The 23,668-nt window shown below is 33.9% G+C and overlaps 2 protein-coding genes across 2 annotated transcripts; one reads left to right on the forward strand and one right to left on the reverse strand.

The window, feature by feature from the left end:
• Positions 1 to 3,411: 3,411 nt before the first annotated feature.
• LOC136805137 (sialin-like) lies at positions 3,412 to 18,398 on the forward strand. The gene is made up of 10 exons (XM_067061703.1): positions 3,412 to 3,791; positions 4,093 to 4,126; positions 4,541 to 4,740; positions 6,016 to 6,103; positions 6,402 to 6,488; positions 6,758 to 6,891; positions 7,955 to 8,104; positions 8,997 to 9,129; positions 15,041 to 15,279; positions 15,670 to 18,398. Exons 1-10 carry the CDS (start codon positions 3,510 to 3,512, stop codon positions 15,868 to 15,870), a joined length of 1,548 nt encoding a protein of 515 aa, XP_066917804.1. The 5' UTR covers positions 3,412 to 3,509; the 3' UTR covers positions 15,871 to 18,398.
• A 2,181-nt stretch (positions 18,399 to 20,579) lies between these two features.
• Positions 20,580 to 22,784, reverse strand: LOC136805159 (uncharacterized). Its single transcript, XM_067061721.1, has one exon. The coding sequence runs from the start codon at positions 22,782 to 22,784 to the stop codon at positions 20,580 to 20,582; it is 2,205 nt and encodes a 734-aa protein (XP_066917822.1).
• Between the last annotated feature and the right edge of the window lie 884 nt (positions 22,785 to 23,668).

A 23,668-nucleotide genomic window follows, 5' to 3' on the forward strand; every position in this document is an offset into this window, starting at 1 on the left:
TTTTAATTGGCCCAGCGCTAGCAATAGGGCCTTTCATTAGCACTTTTCCGTCCGTGTATCTGTCTGTCCGTTTTGGTAGAAACGGCGCTTAAAACCAGTAACACACTTTTTAATTTTGCCGTCTGGAGAGGGAAAAGCTTGCTAAAGTCGGATACTGGCTATAAAAGATATATTTTCTGATTCCGCGCTCCTTCAAAACAATTTTCAAAACAAAACAAGATGGCAGTCGAAGCGAGGAGGTTGATTCATACTTTCTTGAACATTTTCTTTGCTTTAGTGGTCAAGAGACTTTCAAACCAAAGAAATTTTGTAATTATTTTTCTTTATAAACCTTTTTTCAACATTCTGCCATACCTTATAGTCTTTGCTCAAGTTTTCATAAAGTTTTATGAGTGAAAATTCTACCATAAATCACTTTCATTTTTAGTTTCTTGTTTTCAAAAAGACTTTATAGATATAAATTTTTAGGAAATAATGGCTTCTGATATAGAAATAAATAAACTGAAATGCAGCTGATGTGTAAAACTGAATAAGATTGGAACTTTTTTCTTGATGCTACATAAGAAAACAGTCACTTCTGGATATGTCGCTGTTCATGCTGTTTATAACAAGAGAAACAACGGTGGTCAGCAGTGGTGGGACGTCGTATGATTTTCAAACTCAACACATAATTATTTCAAGTAAACTGATTCTGGAATTTGGTACACTAAAATGGAGCCCATGTGTAAATTGGAACAATATTGGAACTTTTTCCATGATGCTACGCGTGAAAATGGTTATTTCTGGATCTGTCTCGTTTGACGATTGGTGGCTTGATTTGTCAAACTCGACACAGAATTATTTCAAATAAGCTGATTATGGAATCATGTTAATGGAGACTAAAATGCAGCTCATGTGTAAATTTGAACAAGATTGGGACTTTTTTCATGATTCTACACATATATTAAATAAAATGGTCATTTCTGGATCTGTCGCATTAAACGATCGGTGGCTTGATTTTCAAACTCGACACATAATTATTTAAAGTATACACTGATTCTGGAATCTGTTAATTGACGCTAAAATGCAGCTCATGGGTAAATTTGAACTAGATTGAAACATTTTTCATGGTTACAATGCATGAACAGTGAAAATGGTCATTTCTGGATCTATCACTCACATTAACTGTTAACTCACATTAAATCTCATGAATTTTATTAGCCTTGATATACAGACCGTAAACTATTTTATCGTCTAGTTTTTTAAAGATCATTTTTCTGGTTTACTGTCTGGTCCAACTAACATGCCTGCAGGGATATATCTCCCTGAATATGTGAGTGCACCTAATTGGTTAAAAAGCGCCCACTCACTATATATTTGCGGGTTTTTTAAAATATTTTTCTATGGGCGCACATAATTTATGGAAATTTTCCACCTAGGACATTTTTATAGACCTTTTTTCAAAGAGGACGTCCTGTTGAATAATTATGTAGTCCAGCCATAAAAACAATGATAGAGCCATGCATAATTACTGTATCGTGCATATTGTAATAATTATAAATGGTTTTATCATTGTTTTTCTGCTGGACTACATAATTATTCAACAGGGTGGCCTCTTTGAAAAAAGGTTTATTCCACCCCCCTGAGATTGGGTAACTTGCATCAGTGGAGGCTAACATGCATAGCCCTCAAATGAAAGACCTGGCTGGTCATTATAAAATACAAAATTAAATCAAAACAAAAATGGTAGAGTAGAGCTGCGAGCGGAGCTGCATAGTTGTATTTTAGTGACCAGCCAGGTCTTTCATTTGAGGGCTATGCATGTTATGCATGTTATGTTAGCCTCCACTGATGCAAGTTACCCAATCTCACGATACCTGAGAGTATTCAACCGGGTGAACCTGCGCCGGTTGGTAGGAGACCATTCAATAAAATTTCAAGCGTCTAACTAATGAGAAGTACAGCGGTGATTTTGGAAAAATTTTCCATGTCTTCACTTTGATCCATGTTAACAGGGTCATTTGCTGTTTTGCACGCTCTTTATCAACACGTTACTTTTCGCTGGGCCTTCAAGCCAACAGGCTTCTTGTTTGTTTTTTTAAGAACCTTCCAATCAAGGCAAAGTTCCGGAAAAATACTTACATAACAGTCAGAAAATAAATATATAGAAGATAAGAAAGTACTGTAGATTAGTCTATTAGACTTTTGTATTATTGACATGCGTCCTTTAAGCTTGACAAAGTTTAGAAACATGTAAGAAACATTTAAGGCTCAAAAAGCCGAAACATTGCTTGGTAAAACTAGTTTCTAAAAAAAAAAACGTGTAGTAAACGAACTGAAGATATCGATTACTGTTTGATACAGTTTGCTAATCGAACAGTTATCGTTTGACTAATTTTATAAAATTTGATAGTTCAATTTACGAAAATCAGTTCAATAGGGTTTATATATATTACATCGCCTGGTAACATGAGAACCAGAATATATCTCTCAGAGGAATCAAAACTATAAAGTGCACTCACAAACATTGATGGAACAAAATCAATAATATCACTGTCATCATTTGAGAATCAAACGAAGGATTTTTTTTCATAAAACCTTGTAAGCATGCCCATCAAATTTGAATTGTTTTCAATGTGTTTTAACTCTCACTTCTTTGTTATCGAAACAAAGAAGAACAATCAAAATGTGATGAGACATCTCACTTGACTATTTTACAATATTATATCATAATATTGTACTCAGAGAAATTCATTTCAAGCAGATATTCAATGGGTAAAAATTGGTTATTGAGATTTATTAACCCGAGGTGATGTAATATTCAACGAGGAGAAGCTGAGTTGAATATACATCACCAAGAAAAAAATTCTACCGTGGTATAAGAGCTAGGGTATATTAGGAATTATTCAATGGCTGTATAATATACAGATATATAATAATAAAGTTAAAACGTGGTTTCGCCTACATTTTTCATCAGATCCTTTTATCTATTTATCTATGTTTATCATTCTTTACAATTCTTGACAGTTCTTGAAATAGTACCTAAATTTAGTACCTTACTATACGAATATTACTATGCAAGTATTCAATGGCCTTGAAATTAACAGGCTAAAAATTAACACAAGTTCTATTTGCTTTTTCAAGGACAACACGGCTGGTTTTAATTAAGGGGGTTTTTATTAACACGAAATTTTTCAATTCATGTAAAATAAGGTAGTCTCATATATGAAATTTATTCAAAAAACGTCAGAATTTGACCCCTTGTTCCCTGACCATTTTCTAGAACTTTCCTCCATACAACATAATATAAATTAGTTTCCATGGTGTAAATTTAGGGGTCACCTAAAGCCTACTTACAAGCCATATTTGTAACTAAAAGATCTGAGATTGTGAGATCTTGGATTTAAATTAACAATAACGATACAATAATCTTGTTTTTGTTCATCAATAACCAGGTTAGAATCTAGTAATATAAATAGTACAAAAATGACTTGATTACAGAAGCACCCGAATTCTGATTGAACAACTAAATGTCTTTTGAAATGGATCGTGTTGAGAAAGGGAAAGAGGTGAAAGGTGAAAATTCTGATCTTTACTCTTATGATGCAAGTAGTAATCACAAAGCCAATCATGATCGTCCAAAAGCAGACCTTTGTTGTTGTGCATGTCTGCCAAAACGTTACCTGGTCGCTATCATGGCTTTTTTTGGATTTGTTAATGTTTACGCATTGAGAGTAAATCTTAGTGTAGCTATGGTGGCAATGGTATCCAATAGGACAGCCAAATATGCAAATGGGACTGAGTATACTGTGGTAAGTTTTTAAAATTTTATCAGGATTTTAAAACTCAAGCTTGTTTTAAGAAAACAGCTGTTCATTTAGTAGGGAGATTTCGTTTTGAAAAACTTTCATATGGCTGAAGTTTGGATCAGTAAGAAATTTTATTTCAGCCTTCTGATTACAGGGCTGTTTTTTTTCCTTTTTCTTAGCAGAGCTCTAAACTATGATTTGAGAAAGAATTGTAACTTCTTGATCCAGTTTTAGAAAAATTCTTCTTTTATTAATAAAGATGGTTTATAATTCTCTATACTTCCCTTCGAAATTATTTTTATAGAGTCCAGAACTTGACTGGAGTCCAAAACTTCAAGGTATTGATATTGTAATTTCTTTAAAGCTACTCATACTTTCTTTAATTCATGCTCTGAGTTTCAAGATAGGCACAGATCTTCATTAAATAAAACAACTTGGTTCTGCAAATAAGTGAATAGTCATATATTCATTGCTTAAGTAATCATTATGCTTACTAAGGTCAATAATAATAATAAGTCAATAGCAAGACATATAGTCGAATGAACTTGACCAAAGCAATGTTAATTTTTATTGTTAAACATGTTTCGATATACTAATATCATCATCAGTAATTATTATAGTGTTCTAAAAATAAATAAAAATTAGGATATTAAAAGTGTAAGCATAATTGTAAAATGGACGAAGTACAAGGACAAAATCCAGATAAGTCAAACTATCAAATTAAGGTCATTATATATGTCTTTCTTTTTCAGGATTTGTTCTTAGTTCATTTTTCTATGGTTATATTATCACACAAATACCTGGTGGCTGGCTTGCTACAAAATATGGTGGTAAAAACTTGTTTGGTTGTGGTGTCCTAATGACAGCTCTTTTTACATTGATTACACCACCTGCAGCTAGATGTAATGTTTATTTACTGGTGGCCGTAAGAATGGCGGAAGGATTATTCGAGGTTAACAATTTTTTTATCTTATGATAGTGAATTTTTAGAATGAAAATTATTATTCTGGATTCTCTAATTCTCAAACCTCCATTATGTTTAAGAGGAGATCGTAATCCTCTGTGTTGAAAATGAGTATTATTATTAGGTTATTGTAGATTTCACCCCTTTTGGAATGCAATATTAAGCAGATATTCGAAAAGAAAAATCGGATATAGAAAATTATTCAGTTGAGCTTGATGATATTCATTAAAGCTAGACTGAATAATTTCGATATCCAATTTTTCACGTTGAATATATGGTTTATCGTTCACCAATAAGCAGAAAAGCATTTTAATTTTTCCCTATTTCATTCAGTCTTCCCTCTTTGTAAGACATTTTCGAACGTTTTTCTTATTTAAGGATGTCAATTTCATTATAAAACGTTCAAATTTCCTTTCTCTTTTGTTAAAAAGAACTTTCTTTTATCTGTTTTTATATACCGAGTAACCCACGAAAAAGTTCAGACGTTTCCCGACGTCTTAAGGCCGAAAAAAGTGCTTGGAGTTTTGATATTTAGAAAGTAGATATCCTAACTTAAAATTTGAGCTATTACTTTTTAAATTTGACCAACTTGTTCTCTACTTATGAGCTTTTAAAGTCAAAATTCACTTTACGGAAAGTGTAAAAAACACGTAAGAAAGAGGTATTAAATTCATGCAATCAATTAGAAAGTCACTTACAAATTGACTTATTTAACGAGTTTTATGACATTAATAATTAATAAAAACACCTTTGAAAGTAGTTTTTGTTTAAAGCAAGACTAGTTTTTATAAAAATTGGCGCTTTCATAGATTTTTTTCAAAAACTGTATATCAAAAACGTCTAAAAATACCAAATTTGATACCCCTTTTTTACATGTTTTTTACACTTTCCGTAAAGTGAATTTTGACTTTAAAAGCTCATAAGCAGAGAACAAGTTGGTCAAATTTAAAAAGTGATAGCTCAAATTTTAAGTTAGGATATCTACTTTCTAAATATCAAAACTCCAAGCACTTTGGGACATTTGTTCGGCCTCAAGACGTCGGGAAACGTCTGAACTTTTTCGTGGGTCACCCGGTATGTGACATTTAAATAATTATTAGATCAAAAATCTATTTTCTTTATGCTCGTTGCTGCTACAGAAGAGATATTTTGCTATCGGATATCTAAAAATATTTGACATTGCGTTTTGCCTAGAGGTGGACGATAATATAATTTATAATAATTTATGTAAACTAAATATTACTAGAAGTATCGACTTTTCAGGGTGTAACATTCCCAAGCATTTATGCAATCTGGAGAAAATGGGCTCCACCTTTAGAAAGAAGTAAACTTGCAACAATCTCATTTTCAGGTTTGAATTGTGATAATTAATTTTCGTTTTTTTTCAAAGTTTTTGACATTGCTTTTAGAATTTTAAAGTCAACTTGTGTGAGTATAGTCCAACATACTCCAATGTGGAGTTCTGTTTAAAATTTGAACAAACATTTTTAGTTTACAACACGTCTAAACAAAGAAATGTACTAGCACATAATAAAAGAGAACTGGTCTAGAATAACCTCATCATTTAATATCAAATTCATAATGATTGAAGTAAATTTAATGTTTCAATACGTCCATTTTAACTGTCGAATCGTTTTCATTATTTACAGGACCCTTTGCTGGGACAGTGCTAGGAATGCCACTATCAGGTGTTATTGCTAATTCCTTTGGATGGCCATGGGTCTTTTATACTTTTGGTAGGTTTGTATAATAACTACTGCAATAATATTTTATATTGGACGATGAGAAGGATCTGAGGCCGTCTATGTATATGGTGTTGTTTTTTTATATTTCTTAAAAATCTAGCTGCTTAGTTGTTGTTTGTCAATGATACTACAATAATATTGATATAGGAAAATGAATAGAAAACAAAATAATAACGAAACTTCTGATATTTTAATACGTTACGTTGCTTTCACCAGTATGGAAGCAAATGTTTGATTTATTTATCTCATTGCTTCTTTAGGATTGTTTGGTGTGATTTGGAGTTTCTTTTGGTTTGCACTGGTGACAGACTCTCCTTGTGATCATCCGAAAATCTCTAAAGAAGAATTAGATTACATTCAAAACTCTTTGAAGCAAGATAAACCGGAAAAACAGGTAACTTTTTGAAAGTTTATTTTTTCGCCGTTATAGTCTTTTTGGCAAATAACCGATGTTTCGAGAGTTACAATACAAGTTTAAATCTACACGTTTTTTTTATAAGAACAAACTATATAAGAACATAAGGCTTCGAGGCCCAAAAATTTAAGAACATTCTAAGAACATTCTAAGGCTTTGGAGACTTAAAACATGCATTTTCTTAAGAAATTACATCAAAATGCTCAAAAAATGCTGAAAATAAGAACATTTTAAGAACATTTTTAGGCTTCAAATCCAAAAAGCTATTTAGGCTTCAAATCCAAAAAGCTAAGAACATCCGAAGGCTTCGAAAATTTTTGACGTTCTTATAAAAAAAAAACGTGTAAACCTTTATTAAATCATGACATAATGTTTTCACAACTGGTAAAAAAGGAAAGGCCTACCATAATTTGAGACTTGATATTTATTCACGATGAAAAATTTGAAAAAAAACTTTTTTCACACACAATGTACTGTTTGATTACGGATTATTGATTGAATAGAGAATCTTGTTGCAATTTTTTTGTAATGATGAATTTGAAAATCCTGTTCTCCAAAAATGCCGTCCATTCGCTTTCATTTTTCAAGGTTGAAAATATTAAAAAGTCTAAAGATTGATCTTTACACATTATTATAAAGCGTTTATACAGAATTACCTTTTGTATAAATACTACCCTAAATAATCCCCTAATTCTTTACAATTCATTCAAATTTTCCACATAAAAGCATTTGTCATTTTTCTTTTGATAACTGACGATCCCATAAAACTTGAAGTATTATCATAATAGCATACCGCAGTGATTCTAAAAATAGACATCAAAATTACTGTTTGTCTGAGTTTTAATCCCATCATCCTTTGCATTAATTGCTTTTGCAAGTCAATCACACTTATTGACAATACAAAAGTAATAACTTGCACGCATTACGAATCAAGATGAAAAGGATTTTGGGATTGAATTTCGGTCAAATGTTAAAAGTATTAATTATGACGTTTGCATAGTGGTGTGCTATTCAAACTTTGTTTTTTTTCTTGTACATAAAGGTTGAAAATATACCTTGGAAAGACTTTATAACCTCGTTGCCAGTATGGGCAATCATTATTGCACACATGACCGAAAACTGGGGATGGTACACATTATTGACACAACTTCCAACATATCTGAAAAGCGTGCTGGATTTTAATCTACAAGCTGTAAGTTCCATTATCGTTGATACTGTATATGGTTTTTTTATGAGAACATTTTATGTCAGTTTTAGCCAAAGTTTATAAGAGAAATCTCAGCCTCAGATTTCAGAAATGGCTAAGAAAACATTTAATTTCAGCCCCTTTTTGAGCTAGCGTGTTAGTGAATACAGAAAGTAAAGAAGAAAAAAACAATTAAAAACATTTTGTTCGTGATGAAAATAAAACTAAGAACATTGTTCCAAAACTTACTGGTGTTATTGGTGTTAGCAGGTTAACAACTGAGCTTTTTGTAAAAACCAAACAGAATATTGAGTAATATTTATGCCAAATTTAATTAAACTTATCACTCTTACACAACAGTTTCAGAAGAATTTCCAAGATTTGCTCAACATTCAGAAAAACTAGTCACATTATAGGCAGATTCAAGGTTTTAGCTGCAATGAGAAGAAGAAATTTACACCCTTATATAATGGGCGGAGGTAGTGCAATTATTAGAATCAGATTCTTGTCTAATTTTTCTTTCATCGTTATTACTCTTAGGTGCCAAATAAATTTTCCAACCCCGTTTATTTGGCACCTAAGAGTATGGTCTTTGCTCTCAAAACGATACATCGATTATGAGATCATAATGAGCTAATATTAATTTGAATACCGTAAAGTTGGTCTAGTGTCGACATCCCTCAACTGACTCCCTTTCGAGAGATGGTTGGAATCACTTATTGAAAAAGGTTTTTTCCCTCTGACCACTAAGCAAAGAAATTAAGTTTCAATCAGGGATTCCGACCTTCCTTTTAATCCCAGCTCTAAAAATGAGTGTCGGAATTAGAGGAGGTATGTCGACATTAGACCAACTTACAGTAGCTTATACGTGCCTATTTTCATTAATATGTTCTTTCAGGCTGGATTTTTAGCTGCATTACCTTACTTGGCTATGGTGATTGTGGTCCAGTGCGCTGGTCGGTTGGCTGATTTCTTGAGGAGCAGAAATATGATGAGCACTACCGCTGTCCGAAAGATGTTCAATTCTATAGGTTTGTTAGCCCTAGTTTAGACGGCCCACTTTTCGCCCTGCCTATTCTAATTGTGGATTAAAGTGGGCAGTAGGTTGGCTGTCTAAATTCAATGCATTGCCCTCTTTTGACGTCAATGCAATGTTTTCTTTCAAGCTTTTCCAAGCAAAGATTTTAACTGCCAACTTTTTGCCCTCCTTTTGCCTACTCTAACAATTCATGATATGCACCACTGCAATGACTTCACGAAATTATGCAACTTTTCTGTGTTGTTCCACCTGATACGTCACTTTCTATTGTTTAAGTGACGTATATGGTGGAAAATTTTAAAAGTTCTCAGAAGACTCTCCAGTGGTGCATATCATGAATCAGAATTCATGATATGCACCATTGCAATGTCTTCCATTCCACCCAATAGCTGATTGGTTGAAAGTGACGTATTGACTGATTTTACGTCACTTACAACCAATGAGCTATTGGTTCCGTGATGTAATGTCAGAAGACTCTCCAGTGGTGCATATCATGAATTAGAATAGGCAGGGGAGAAAGTCGGCCGTCTAAAGTAGGCCTTATTATCCTTCTTACTAATCTTTCGTCATTAGCCGACGTTCACGAACTTAACGTTTCACTTCGAAACAAAATGAAACCATTCTTTTGAATTCAATTTTTACGTCACTTCTAACCAATAGAATGGCTATATTTCTTTTTAGAGCGAAACGATAACAAGATCACAAAGTGTCAAAGCATTTTTTTTCCAAAACTGAGAAATTTAAAAATCGGATGTGTCTTTAACATAGTGTCCTCCCTCAAACCAATTTTCCAATTTTGAATGAGTGAGGGGGGGGGAGGGAAATGAAAATTTGAATAGTAAAGGGGGGGGGGGGGGGGGGGGGGGGAAGGGGGGGGAAACATCGATAGTTGGCAAATTTGGTGGGGAAAGTGTGAAATCACTTCAATTTTATCTCAGCAACCAAGGTCAGTCCACATGATATCATGTGATTAGATCATGATTGAAAAATTAACCAATCTTCGTTCTATTTTGTCTAGTATTCCTTTTGCAGCAAAATTTTACGTTTGTGCCAGGTTGACATTTGAGAAATTTATACGGGTATATGGGGGGAACTGATATTTTCAGAATTTTCTGGGGGGGGAAGCAAAAAAGAGGGGGGAAACTAAAAAACTGAAAAGTCATAGGGGGGGGAGAAGGGGGGGGGGGGGAGATTTAAAAAAATCAAGAATTTGGTGGGGGAACAAACCCTGGAGGACACTATGATTTTAACAAAGTTTCTTTTTGTTTTAAAGACGAGAAATAAAGAACTAAAAATTACAATTGCGACAACATGAATTTTTGATAATTACTCAATTTTTTTCGAATATTCAGGAGCACATATATGGTTGCCTCTCTCTAATTATTTCTTCAAGGAACAAGGGCTTTTCTTTTAAATAAAGAAAGATTCGAATTATAAAGTCTCGAATTATAGACTGTTTTTATCTTTTTGTATCGTTTTAAAGTTATATTTTGAAATCCATTAAGCCTGTTTTTTTTGGAATTTGATTATTGTCATGGAAAAATCTCCTTGTTTGAGAAGTACAACGTTTGCACTCTTTAAATATTTTGAAATGTAGCGGAATTCTATTGCTATTGTCAATACTCGCAAATATTCAGAAATTTAGAAGGTCTTCATCCTAACATTACCAGGGGGTTTGCATTATAATTAAATTATCAATTAAAATTTAAAAAAAATCATAAAGCATTGTACCTTCTCAACAGGGAGTTTTTCTTACTGGCTGGAGGGTTATATTCCTTCAATGGGCTGAATGAGTGGTTGATATACTGATCTGTAAATTGACTTTCGCTTGTGATCTTTTCCACATTTGATCTCTAAAATACGCTTTTGTGTTTTTATGTTGCTGGCACAACAAAGTATAAACTTTTGGTCCATAAAAAATGGTCAAAAACAGTGTCTGCGCAACGGCCAATATGAGCATTTGTATTGCACGTGTGATATTTTTATCACTCTGAAGAAAGTATAATGGGAATATAGTAATGTAGGTGAAAGTAACTGTTAGCGTTGAATATGCGATTGACATCGCTTCATTGAAAGGTCCTGGCAAATTTCGTCCTCTGTAAGCTTGGACCGCTGAAAATAGATGTTGAATAATGATTAGCAGGATTTGTGCATTGATATGAAACCCAGTGTTACAATCTAAGGAGATTTCGTGAATGGAGTGATTGACGGTTTTCGTTATCTCTGGCAATCGGATCAGCAATGACCATAGAAGGACACTAGTGTCTATGACCAGAAACGCAATAACCATAGATGATTGAATAATATTTGATTTCTTTTTATCCGAATGCGTTACCACCGTTTTAGCTCTGAATGCAGCCAATATCTTGTGTGATTTGACTAAAATGATGATCGCTGGACATGTAGATAGTAGAAAAATAGATATTGGTCGGAGTTGACATTTCAATAAAGATGGCTCGCCAATGAAAAGCAGAGGGATAAACAGAAATTGTAAGCCAGTCACTGCTAAATGCAACAAGCAATTATACGTATTAATTGCTTTGGCGAACAGTGAATTTCTGTGCGCTAAAAGAACTGTAATAGTAAATAGTGATACCAGGAAGCCTATACTGCAAACAGATACGGTAAGTATTGGTAATAATTGATGAAATTTGATATACTCTTTATAGTAAGGGCTGTAACAATGGCTTCGATCCTTTGATGATACCATCATTTCTGGACAACTCTGGCAGCTTTGATTTGATGCTGGTTTATCATTGTAATAATTTAAAAAACATTTCCGACAACTGTGTCCATACCTCGTGATCCAAGGTTGTGATTGGTTGATTTTGCCGAAGAATGGCTCATAACCTGTCGCACAGGTAGACAAGAGACATTTGTTAGCTCCAGGATAGCCTAGTTTGTTTTGTGATAGGTCGTAAGCACGAAGTAGAAATTCTCTTCTCCTGCTTTTTAAGCCGTTTAGGATATCAGCTAATTTTCTTTGACCGTTTGTGAAATATTTAAATTTCCCAATGTTTGCGTGCTTGAAATCTTTAAACGTAAAAAAGGACAAGACGCCCATGTTTTTCCGAAATTCTATTATAGCCATGATTCGTGAAACTTCAGTTTGGTATGAATCATAACAGTACTTCGCCAAGAATGTTTGGGCTAGGTTAAGGTCCACCTCTGGTAAAGGTGACGACCATCCAACATATCTGAGAGATGGCAAATAATATGAGTACAAATTCCAATACTCGAAGTCATACCATTCTGTGTTATAGTCGAAATCGTAAGAAATCCAAGTTCTTTTTGTACCTTCGGTGTAGTTTTTAGCATATAATCTGAATAGCGTATTTTGACTTTGTGAATCTCCAATAACTATAAAAATCTTAAGCTGGGTGTTTCGGTTGACTTCTTTTACAAGACTCTTAAGGGCTGTAGCGTTTGAAGAATCGATTTTATATAGTGTATGGCAAAGCTTCAATTCTTGGTACTTTGACATTAACTTTTTATAAAAATGTTCAATAGCTACATCATAAATTGTTGTCCGGTCCTTTTCATCCAAATGAATAATACCAATATTGTCAACCTTAGATGTGACGAGTTTGTGCAATAAATCTTCAGTATTTGATTGTAAGACATTGCTGTAAGAAGCAAGATTGTGATCAACCAGAGATGAAGTGACATCGAAATCCATATTCAAGAAACTAACAACATACTCTTCACTGTATAAGAAATACTCCAAGAAATGCGAAACCTCTTTAGATGCATAAACCAAGATGTGGATTATCTTGGACATTTGTTGCCAATCACGGAGACGATTCTTATTCCAATGTGGAATTCCCTGCACCTTATCTGATACGTAAAAACTTTGGTTTAGTTTTAATTGAACTCCAAGTTCGACAATTTCGGAATACGTACAGAAAATATAGTTCTTGAACTCCATATCGTTGGGGTTGATAGTATCTTTGAGATCAAATTTCGAAGTTTTGAGGACATGGTTCCAATAGCTTTGTCTCCTATTGTAAGCCTTGTCTATTGCGGTTCTACATATACTAGCGTTTGTGTAAGATGTTTGTAACGAGTGGTCCGTAGGAAATGTTTGGGGGTCCGTAGGAACGCAGTCTTGGAATAAGCCTACAAAGAGCATGTGTTCATTACCAGGCCGCATAGATTGATGGGCGAGTTTGATGATGATAAAAAAGATTACAAGAGTTAAGATTGTCTTGAACATTTTCTTCTGGTAGAGTCTTGATTATTTGTTTGTAGTTTGTTTCTTACCAATCCAGATTTTTCCAGTTTATCTAAGCCAATAAGTATGGGGATTAAATTGTAGTAGCTATTTGATCAAAGTTTGAACTAACATTCCCAATTCTGCATCATTTTTAGATTTTTTTACGTTTTCTGTGTGGATTATTCGCCATTCAAGAGTGTGATGTTCTACGAGAAGTATGTTTCGTTGGAACTAATATTGATTTTGAACTTCGATTTCTTTGTTTGAATAAGAACTGTGAGATTGTTGAATTAACCAGAAGGTGTATACGGTAGCTCAAAAATATGTAGATAGGATGAATAGTATTATTTAGCACAATACGTTTTTTCACTATCCAGTGATTAGATTAGAATCTAAACATAGAATTCTAAAATTAAAAAAAGATAAAGATATCTGAGATATCATAATTCCAAACAAAATCCATTGAAATTTTTAATTAAAGTTTGACTGTTCGTGACATCTCCAAATTCAATTTACGTCTCTTTTTTGTGGAGAAAAACATTTAATTGAAAAAGACACGTAAGAGGTCGAAATATCGTTAAAGAAAAATGTGTTATGTTTTATTTAAATTTTGAATGAGGGTTCTTTAAAAAATAATAATTTTACAGTGAAATTGAAGATTTTCATTTTCATTCTGAGCAAAAGAGTTATAAGTGAGAAGCGTAAAAATTACTTTCCCTCTTTGATTTTATGGATTCTAAAACACCCAATTTCTTAGAAGTTGCACAAAAATACTCACAAAATGGTGAAATTAAGAATATTTTAAGAACCTTTTTGGAATTAAAACTCAAAAAGGTAAGAGCACCCATAGGCTTCAAAATGTTGGGTGTTTTCCACTACACACCTTTTTATAAGATCATCGGACAGGAAGACATTCAGGATAGATTCAGCCTTTGTTTACGTTTTTTGCTGACAATGTATTTTAATTCTTGAAATGTTCGATTTGTTTTCAATTTGAGACATTTTGATAGCGGAAAAGTTGGATTTTCTCAACTTTTTATTTTCCGCCGAGAAAACTTCAAATTCCGCCTTGCTTATAGATCGAACATGCGCAGATGAACCAATGTAGGCGGAAAGCACTTTGCGTTTTCCGCCGAATGGAAAACGGCCTTTAGATATCTTTAAAGTCAAGGAAAAAACGTTTTAAGTCAATAAGTGAACAGAGTAAACATATCAAGAATATTGAAGAATATTTAACCCTTCGATTATCTTGGGGAAGGGGGGGAGCTCAGTCTGAGGCTGAATAAAACGAAATTTTTTGATAAGTTTTGAAATATTTCTCCGATTGACTTGAAACTTTGCAAGTGTGCGCAAATATGAATTGGCATCTTTGACATCATTGATGATGTCATCATATTTTAAAATGCTCAAAGTAGAACCCCCTCTAACTTCTTTTAAGTTAAATTGTTTTTGCTCAAATTTTGCAAGGAACTCCACATAAAATGTATTTTAAATTTCAAACTCATAAGCACTTGTCAATATTGAGATGTTCAGGGGAGCCTCCCCCTCCCCCCAAGAAGCTTCCCCTCGTAAAAAAATAGGAAGATGCTCGAAGGGTTAAGCTTGAAAATCGCAAATAATAAGACAAACCAAGCCTCGGTCTAATTCTTATGACTTTTAACTTCCTTTTCTATTTTTCCACACACAGGTTTCTTCTCACAGGCTTTATTCATGGTCATCGTTGGTTACACCAAGAATAAGGACTTGGCAATCATTGGATTGACCTTAGCTGTTGGATTAGGTGGTTTTGCATGGACGGGTTTTCCAATCAATCACTTGGATATCGCACCACGTTATGCCTCCATTTTGTTTGGTATTAGTAATTGTTTTGCAACGCTACCTGGTATTATAAGTCCATTGGTCGTCGGGTTGATTACTCCACATGAGGTTTGTACACGCTTTTTTGTATGAAAACAATTTTTATCAGAAAAGGAGTTATTAGCATGATAGCATAATTTTCATTGGCGCTTTTAAGCAAAGTGTGTACTTCCGTATCTACTTGACGGTACTTTGAACTTGCGCTTTATCGAGATTTTATGATTTATAGATACTTCTATAAAATGAGCTAGTTCTCTGTCCCTGTCAAGAGAATATCATTGAAATGCTTTTTTAATCCGAGTCCCTCTGTATTAGATGTGGCGTCGATACCTTGCCTTGATAGTTTCAACCGAAAGACAGTGGGAAATCGAACTATTTATTCAACACGGCCCTCGTTATTCCATATTTCTTAAAAGAAATATGTAAATAAAACTCGTATTGTGTTTTCGTACATTTCAGACACAAGAAGAATGGCGAGTTGTTTTCTTCATTGCTGCTTCAATCTACTTATTTGGTTTATTGTTTTACTGTATCTTTGCGTCTGGTGAGAAACAAGAATGGGCTGATGGCAATCAATACTTCAACCATACCAATGATGATGGTGAAGAGGGTCATGAATTGCTGGCTAACAAGAGTGGCGTTGACGAGGAGGATGAGTAAATATGGTTGGTTTGTGAATGGTTTTCTGTTATTTGGTTGGTTTTCTGTCCTTTCTTTTCGTCAACACTTAAGATGTTGAGCCACTCATTGAGTGGAAAATGGTATTGGCGAGGGGCTATAAACTGCTGCTCAAAAGCTGTTTGGTCGAGGATGAATAAATATTTGCTTTTTTATTTGGTTTGGCCGAGTGCATGACCTTTTTTCTGCTCTGCCTTTCTAACTAAATTATTTTGAATTCTATTAAGTCTCAGCTCTGTGCTTTGACATAGTATGAGCCGTACTAAGGGGTCTTATTAGGCCCAGAGAACGGCGAATTTCGCCGGTCCAAGGCACGAGAAAAATTACAATTCGCCGTTCGAAAAGTTCGGTTCGCCGCTTCAAGTACATATTTACGCTAATCAATGCACTGCATTTGCTAAGAGTTTGTCAGCCTAGAATGTAGAATCTAAATATCGCCAGAGTTAATTTTTCATTTGTCAGTCTACCAAAAACAAAGCAAAACCCCGGAGTACTAGTATGAGTCATTATGCAAACTTGTCATTGTTATTCTTCTTGTTTTGTATGGTTGATGTAATCTTTTCTATTCATTTTCTTTCTTTTTTTTGGCTAAGCCAACCACAAAGGACGGTCTCAACTTGTGCACGCTGCGATCGCACTTTTTTCGAGCAAAGCTTCAACGCTATCGGTCAAAAGAAAAATTAAACAATTCCATTGGTGCGATCTGACGTAACGGTTGAAGAAATTTGAAATGTATTCAACTTTTTTTTCGAGCGCGCGCTGCATTTTTATGACGTAATCTTTTTCCAAACCAAAAGGGTTGAGGCCAAAAGGTGCGATTGCAGTGCGTGAAGGGGAGACCGACCTTAACAAGCTTTTCTATTAAACCATGTTTTAAGTTAGGCGGTGACGATCTTATCAGTTTTTTACCTTGATAAAGTACAACAAAGAAAGCTGCTTATAGGTGTTTTCTCCCTAGCATCCTTGATGGCCTAAATATTTGCATTTTTTGATTTTTTTCTGTTCGGGGTCATAGAATTATTTAGATGAGATTTATTTTATTTTTAAATTTTTATTTTGTTCACATCAACTGCACTTAGATAAGTATTTATTGACAGTTTTTGTAGTGGATGAAGACCATATTGTACTAATTTCCGTACATACCTGCATTGATCCCTAATTTCAACAAGATATCATTAGATTTGATGCGTACCTTTTAGAGAAATTATTATGTTGGTAGAGTAAATGGTTTTGATCTAAAATTAAAAAAAAACTTGAAGAATCATCAAACCTCAAATGTTGTTATCTGATATTTCGATTGCGGACTGGCGGCCGCCCGCACTAAAGCTCTAAAGGAGTGTTGCATCCCCAGCCGGGTTCAACTACCCTTGCGGGTAAACCTTTGTAAAATCTCGTAATCCTAACCTTCCAGATGTTTAAAAATTTTCCCAACCTTCAGAGCGTTAAATCAACGTTCTTCATCTTGCTGCTATAGATAACAATTGTTGTTGAATATTTTTGGTGATTTCTATTTTCATAGATTCTCTGTTTATAGAAACAAGGATAATGAATATATCAAGGATTTTTAAAGTTTCGAAATTATAAAACACATTATAATTTTTTGCACTTAAATTAATGCACCATTCTATAGATTTTTAAATTAGTGTTATATTTATTGACAAGTCGTACATATTTTTCGTGTATTATAGATGGGGACGTATTTTCCAAATAATTGGATTGAACTAAGCTATTAATAATTTAGTTTGTAAAACTAGTTGACTATATTTATATGTAGAATATTCATTTTTGTAGTAAAATTATACTATTAAATTTGAATGAGGGGCTATATATTTTTTTGGGGTGTGACGAGAAACGACCTTGTACAAATAAAAGATGGGTTTAATTTATCTACAGAATTACACTTAATATGGGGCCAAGTAAAAACTGAATGCAAGGGTATCTAGACGACATCCATTAGAGGGTCAGTAATCACGGGAAAATACAAGAGTCAGGGCGTCAGGGCGTTTTACGGGGAAAAAAGTGTTGGTAGAGTTTGGAACACTGTAAACACCTCCGCCACTTTTTACTCCACCCCGCCCTATCCGTCGTTTTTAAATTTACCCCGTCTCCTAAACTATTTCTTTTTTCAGTGATCTTTTGTAGATGTTAGGATCGTCTAAAGGGTATCTTACATTTTTCACGAGAGCACTCCTACACTTGTATTTTCAATACCGTCGTCATGAAAAATGTCCTTTTATTTTAGTTACCAGTCTCTTCCACGTCGCTAAGGGTTGATAGTTGTATTAATGAGGATATCATCAATGATAGTATTTTTAGCATTTGTAGGGAATAGAAAAAAATTTTAATTTCGAGTAACGAAAAGAATATTTTTTTATTTTCATTTTTAGTATCCATAGAGAAGGCTATCATTGTTTATGTACAATTTTCAGTTATTTTTTGGAAACCAAACAATATTTAGGTAAATCTAGAGAATTAATTAAATTGGGGAAATAAATATTTTGAACTGTAATTCAAATAAATAAACATAAAATATACAAATTTCTCATTTTTAACATAAATTACACCCTAGCCCATATTGCCCACGGTACGTTGCTTCCACGTTCATCTAACGTTATATATAGATGTTAGAAAGACGTTGATTTAGTGTTTGTGCCAGCTACAAAAAGGACAAAACAATAAATTACAATACACAGCGTCAAATAATAATAGAAATCTGGAAATAATGAATACTCTAGCTGTGATGATGAGCTGCATACTCCAATGCGTGAATAACTGAATCTTCGAGATAAGTTATTGTTTAGTTGTATAAATCATTTTTTGTCTTAATGCCATATTCACTCTTTTTTTGCGTAGGAATAATTTTATAAGAACAATGAGATTCAGAGCTCCAAGATTAATTTTAAGAACAGTGCTGAGCCTGAAATGGCTGAACTAATTAAGGGTTAACCCTAGTAAAAATAGAGTACTAAACCCAAAATACCTTAATATTGCCCTAGAAATAAGAACAGGATAAGAACATATTTATGCTCAAAGTGTGAAAGAATAAAAACGGCCGAGTTTCATCAAAAATTTACTGGTTCTTATAAAAAAGAGTGTATTGAGTCTATTCAGAGTCTTAAATTGATTCGGAATAATATCATTTAAAAAAACTTTAGCTCAGCTCGATCAGATACTCTATCCCCAACAGGCACACAAAGTTGTTTTGGCATCCATCTTACGTTCCTAACGTCTTCATGACGTTGGATGAACGTTGAAACAACGTTGTGTTTCGGCTGGGTTGCTAACCTACTACTACTTTTCTTTTACTTTAGAAATAAAAAAGAGAATTAAAATCATATAAGATTATTTGGTCATCATGTGGCAACCTCTGAAGACATTTTGTATTTAGCCTGTGACTTCTTTAACAATACAATGACGATAATGATGGTCATGATGACTAGCCCGATTCCTCCAAATATGATTGCGATAATGTGAGTACTCTTTAGCCTTGTGTCGTTTCCTAAACGATAAAAGAACAGTTTAGTATGTCTTATATATTTTCTTTCGTATCTGTACTGTTATGTTGATTTTCATAAAATGTGAAAAAAAAGAATTTTTATGTATTTCGGCCCTATTGGAACTCGAGGTCATGGTATGAGAATTATTTTAACATTTGGAATTATTTAAACTTTCATCATTTTTATTTCAAGCTTGATTCAAATGCAATATGGGTTTCAATGGGTTTGGAATGGTCATCAAAATTGAAGGTCAGAAATGGTTTATTTTGAATCTTTCTTTGATTTCTTTCTCTTGGTTTCATTTTTTTAAATAAAATAGTATGCTATGAAACTCATATTTATTTCACTGTGACTCTGTCACTAGAGATTTTGTTAAAAATTGATTAAACAACAACTACCTTATCGGGGAAAACTTTGTCGGGGGAAATTTTCGTTGGGGGAAATTTTCGTCGGGGAAAAATATTCGTCACTTATTGGTAGTTGGTAAACGCATTAAGGCTGGGGAAAATTTTCGTCGGGGAAAAATATCACTTGGCCAAAATTTCGTCACTTTTCCCCGACGAAGTTTTCCCCGATAAGGTATTTCCTCGGCAAGAACTTAGTTGAGCTTAGTGGCCAGACAATTGATACATGTAAAACCTTAACAATAATTAATATTTGCCAAAACGCAGCGGAATTTCGAGATCTATTCGCGTCACATAGTACTTCTCTTAAGAAAAACAATCTTTTGGGCATTCCTCGGAAATTCTTTAGGCTGTCAACTATGTATCTGAAGTATTCAAAAAGACTCACCCTTATTGTTTTCAATCTTGCCACCAACATTATTGATAATTACACTTGTTGATGGTGAAAGATTCGGATGAGCAAAGCTAGTGGACGGTTTAAGTGTTGGTGATGTGACTGATGAAGTTGAAACCTTAGCTGAGTTCGTGATCTTTTGTTTAAGTCCTGTTGTTTTAGAGGATGGTTCTGATAGGTTAGCAACTTGTGATGAAGTATGGTCACGTGACGGAGTGAGAATATGTGACGAAGAAGGGATCTTGGTAATGGTTTTTGTGGATTTCGGTTCTGTATTTATCGAGGTCGTTGATGGTGCTATTGTTGGTGTGGTAATTGCAGACGATGCTGGTTGTTCGGTAATTTTCGTTGTTGATGGATTTGAAATTGTTTTTTGTATCGGGGATTTTATGTTATTTATAGTAATCGAGAGGTAGTTGGCTGTATTAATTGTGTTGATGTTGATTGATGCACCACTGAATTTGTTATTGATTTTGAAGGATCTGGGTGTACTTTTTTGTATGTCACTGTTTCAGTGTCTGATGTAGTAATCGAGGTAGTTGGATGCACCACTGAATTTGCCACTGATTTTGAAAGATCTGGATGTATTGTTTTGTATGTTGCCGTTTCAGTGGCTGGTGTGGTGTATGTGGATTGATTTGCGTTGTGTGTTTCTGAACTTGTTTTTTGTTTAAGATGTGACGATTGAGTTGATGTTATTGCAGTTTGTTGAGCTGCTTCTCTGATGTATGTTGAGAGCGGTGTTGTTTCTTTGGTCGTTGGTGTTTGTTCCAATTTCATTAATGTTTGGGTTGACGATTCCAATAATAACGATTGGATTAATGTAATGGTTGTTGAGTCCAGCGATTGAATACGCTCTGATGTTTTTGAGAAGACATTATTTGATGGAGTTGCTTGCAATGGTGTATGGTGGTCTGTCAGTTTTGATGGGAGAGTGATGGTTCCCAAAGATATAGTTTCTGATTCGGATTCCATTATCGCAGAGGATTTCTTCATATTGGATTGAGATGGCAAAATTCTCGTTGATTTGTCTATAGACTTTTCTTCATATGTGTTTGTTTGAAATGTCGATCTTATCATTTTAATGGATGTACCGATAATATTTCGATTAGATTTTATCGTGATAGACTGCGACGGCGAAATAGCAATCGATGGTGTAGAAGCGAGCACGCTTTCAAAGATACTTTTTGTATATTTTAGCTGTTTAAAAGATACGTCCGTGACTTGAAGAGATGTCGTCGCTGTGAAATGAAAGGGTATAACTTCAATCAAAGGTGCCCTTATAGAAGTTATAATAACTGATTCAGATTCACTGTTTATAGAAGATGCCTTTTTAGTGGATTGAGAATGTGTAATTACAGTTGATTGTGTTGCAAATTTTGTTTCCAAAGCTGCAGGTTTTGTAGATTCTAGTTGTATAGTTTTAAAAGATTCAGTTCCAGAAGATGTTATCGGGATGGGCTTAGTATGTATAATTGCAATTGGCTCTGTAGAAGTTTCTGTTTCCAAAATTCCAGTAGAAAATCCAGATTCTATGACTTTGATTGGTATTGATTTTATGATTTGAGAAGAGATCTTTGTTTCCACTTTGGGTTCAGCAGATGAAATTACAATCGGTGTTGTTATGGTAGATTTTGATTCAACGAAAGCTGTAGTTGTAGGTTGTGTGATTTGAGATGTTTTTTCTGTAAAGGATTGCTGCTCTGGTAACAATACTGTTGGTGTTTTTACCAGTTCGGTCACTGATAAGATTGACCATGTAGCAGCGGAAAATGTTTGAACTCTTAAACTTTTTGTTGCACTTATAGGATCTGCTTTTTCTGTGGATTCAGATGATTTCTCCAGGAATGTTTTTGACAGAGTTTGAAAATTTCCTGAAAATGTTTCAATTTTTAAACTTCTGGTTGTGATTATAGGATCTACTTTTTCTGTCGATTGAGATGATTTGTCCAGGAATGTTTGACTTGATACAGACGAAGGCTCAACTTTCAAACCTTCGGTTTTAGCAATAGGATCTGCTTTTTCTGTGAATTGAGATGGTTTAACCAGAGATGTTTTTGATAACGTTTGAATACTTGCAGAAGACTTTTCAACTTTTAAACTTTCGGTTGCAATAATAGGATCTGCTTTTTCTGTCAATTGAGATGATTTGTCCAGGAATGTTTGTCTCGTTGCAGATGATGGTTCCACTTCCAAACCTTCGGTTTTAGCAATAGGATCTGCTATTTTTGTGAATTCAGATGGTTTAACCAGAGATGTTTTTGATAACGTTTGAATACTTGCAGAAGATTTTTCAACTTTTAAACTTTTGGTTGCAATAATAGGATCTGCTTTTACCGTCGATTGAGATGACTTTAACGAAGTTTGGATAATTACAGAAGGTGTTTCAACTTTGAAATTTTCTGTTGTAGAAATAGGATCAGTTTTTTCTGTCGATTGAGATAATTTAACCAGAGATGTTTGTCTTGTTGCAGACGATTTTTCTACATGAAAGCTTTTGGTTGCAGTAATAAGATCAACTTTTTCTGCTGGTGGAGAAGATTTGATTACCAATGTGTTTGATAAAATTACTGATGGAAGATTACTTGTAGATATTGCCATTTTTTGAATCTGGGAATCTATACTTGAAGTCAATTGATTTTCTGATGTAGACGGCGTTGTATTTAGAAGAATTGTCGACTGAGTTATACCATTGTTCGATTCCACTAAGGTTGACAGGGTAGTCAAAAGTGCTTTTTCTGAAATGGGAAAAAATGATATGATGGAATGTTACTAAACAACATAGCTTAAAAATAGAATACATAACTGTGCACAAGCCCTTTAAACGCTTATATGAAAGTAGGTTTTAAATAAATGCTAATTTTAAATATAAGAACACCCAAATTTATGAAGCCTTCGGATGTTCTTAACTTGGTTTTAAGCCTAATAATGTTCTTAACTTATTCTTGATATTTTGTTTGGTTATTGAAGCCTTATGTTGATATCGCCGTTGACAAATCAAAAGGGCCAATCACAAAATTAGTGTTTGACAAAGGTATGAGTTTTTCTGTCTAGCTAGTCTTGAATTTGAGATTGGCCATTTTTGCATAGTGAGGGTCAATCTCAAAATTTATGCTCAGACAAACAGAAAAATTCTTAGTTTTCTCAGGCAATAATTTTGAGATTGGACCTTTGTCAACGGCGTTATAAAGTTTGTTCTTATGAAAAAAACATGCAAAGTAAAAAAAGAAAAAAACAAAGATTTGGGAGTAGACACAAAACTGTTTTAAACCTTTACAAATGCCATACAAAAGTTTCGACAAATCTCAATGTGTTACCGCGATCTTCAGGATTTAGCGGTAACTTAGTCGCTTATCTAGGCTTAGACACAACAGACTTGTAAAGATTAGGATTTAACTTAAAACGGAATTCGGCTCTTAGAAATAAACATAAAAAGTTTGTTTGCAATAAAATTTATTTTTTTGCAATTAGTATAGGAAAAATTA

The sequence above is a fragment of the Clytia hemisphaerica genome, unplaced genomic scaffold (genome assembly GCF_902728285.1).
Source record: "Clytia hemisphaerica strain Z4C2 unplaced genomic scaffold, Clytia hemisphaerica genome assembly, whole genome shotgun sequence".
NCBI classification, from domain to species: Eukaryota; Metazoa; Cnidaria; class Hydrozoa; order Leptothecata; family Clytiidae; genus Clytia; species Clytia hemisphaerica.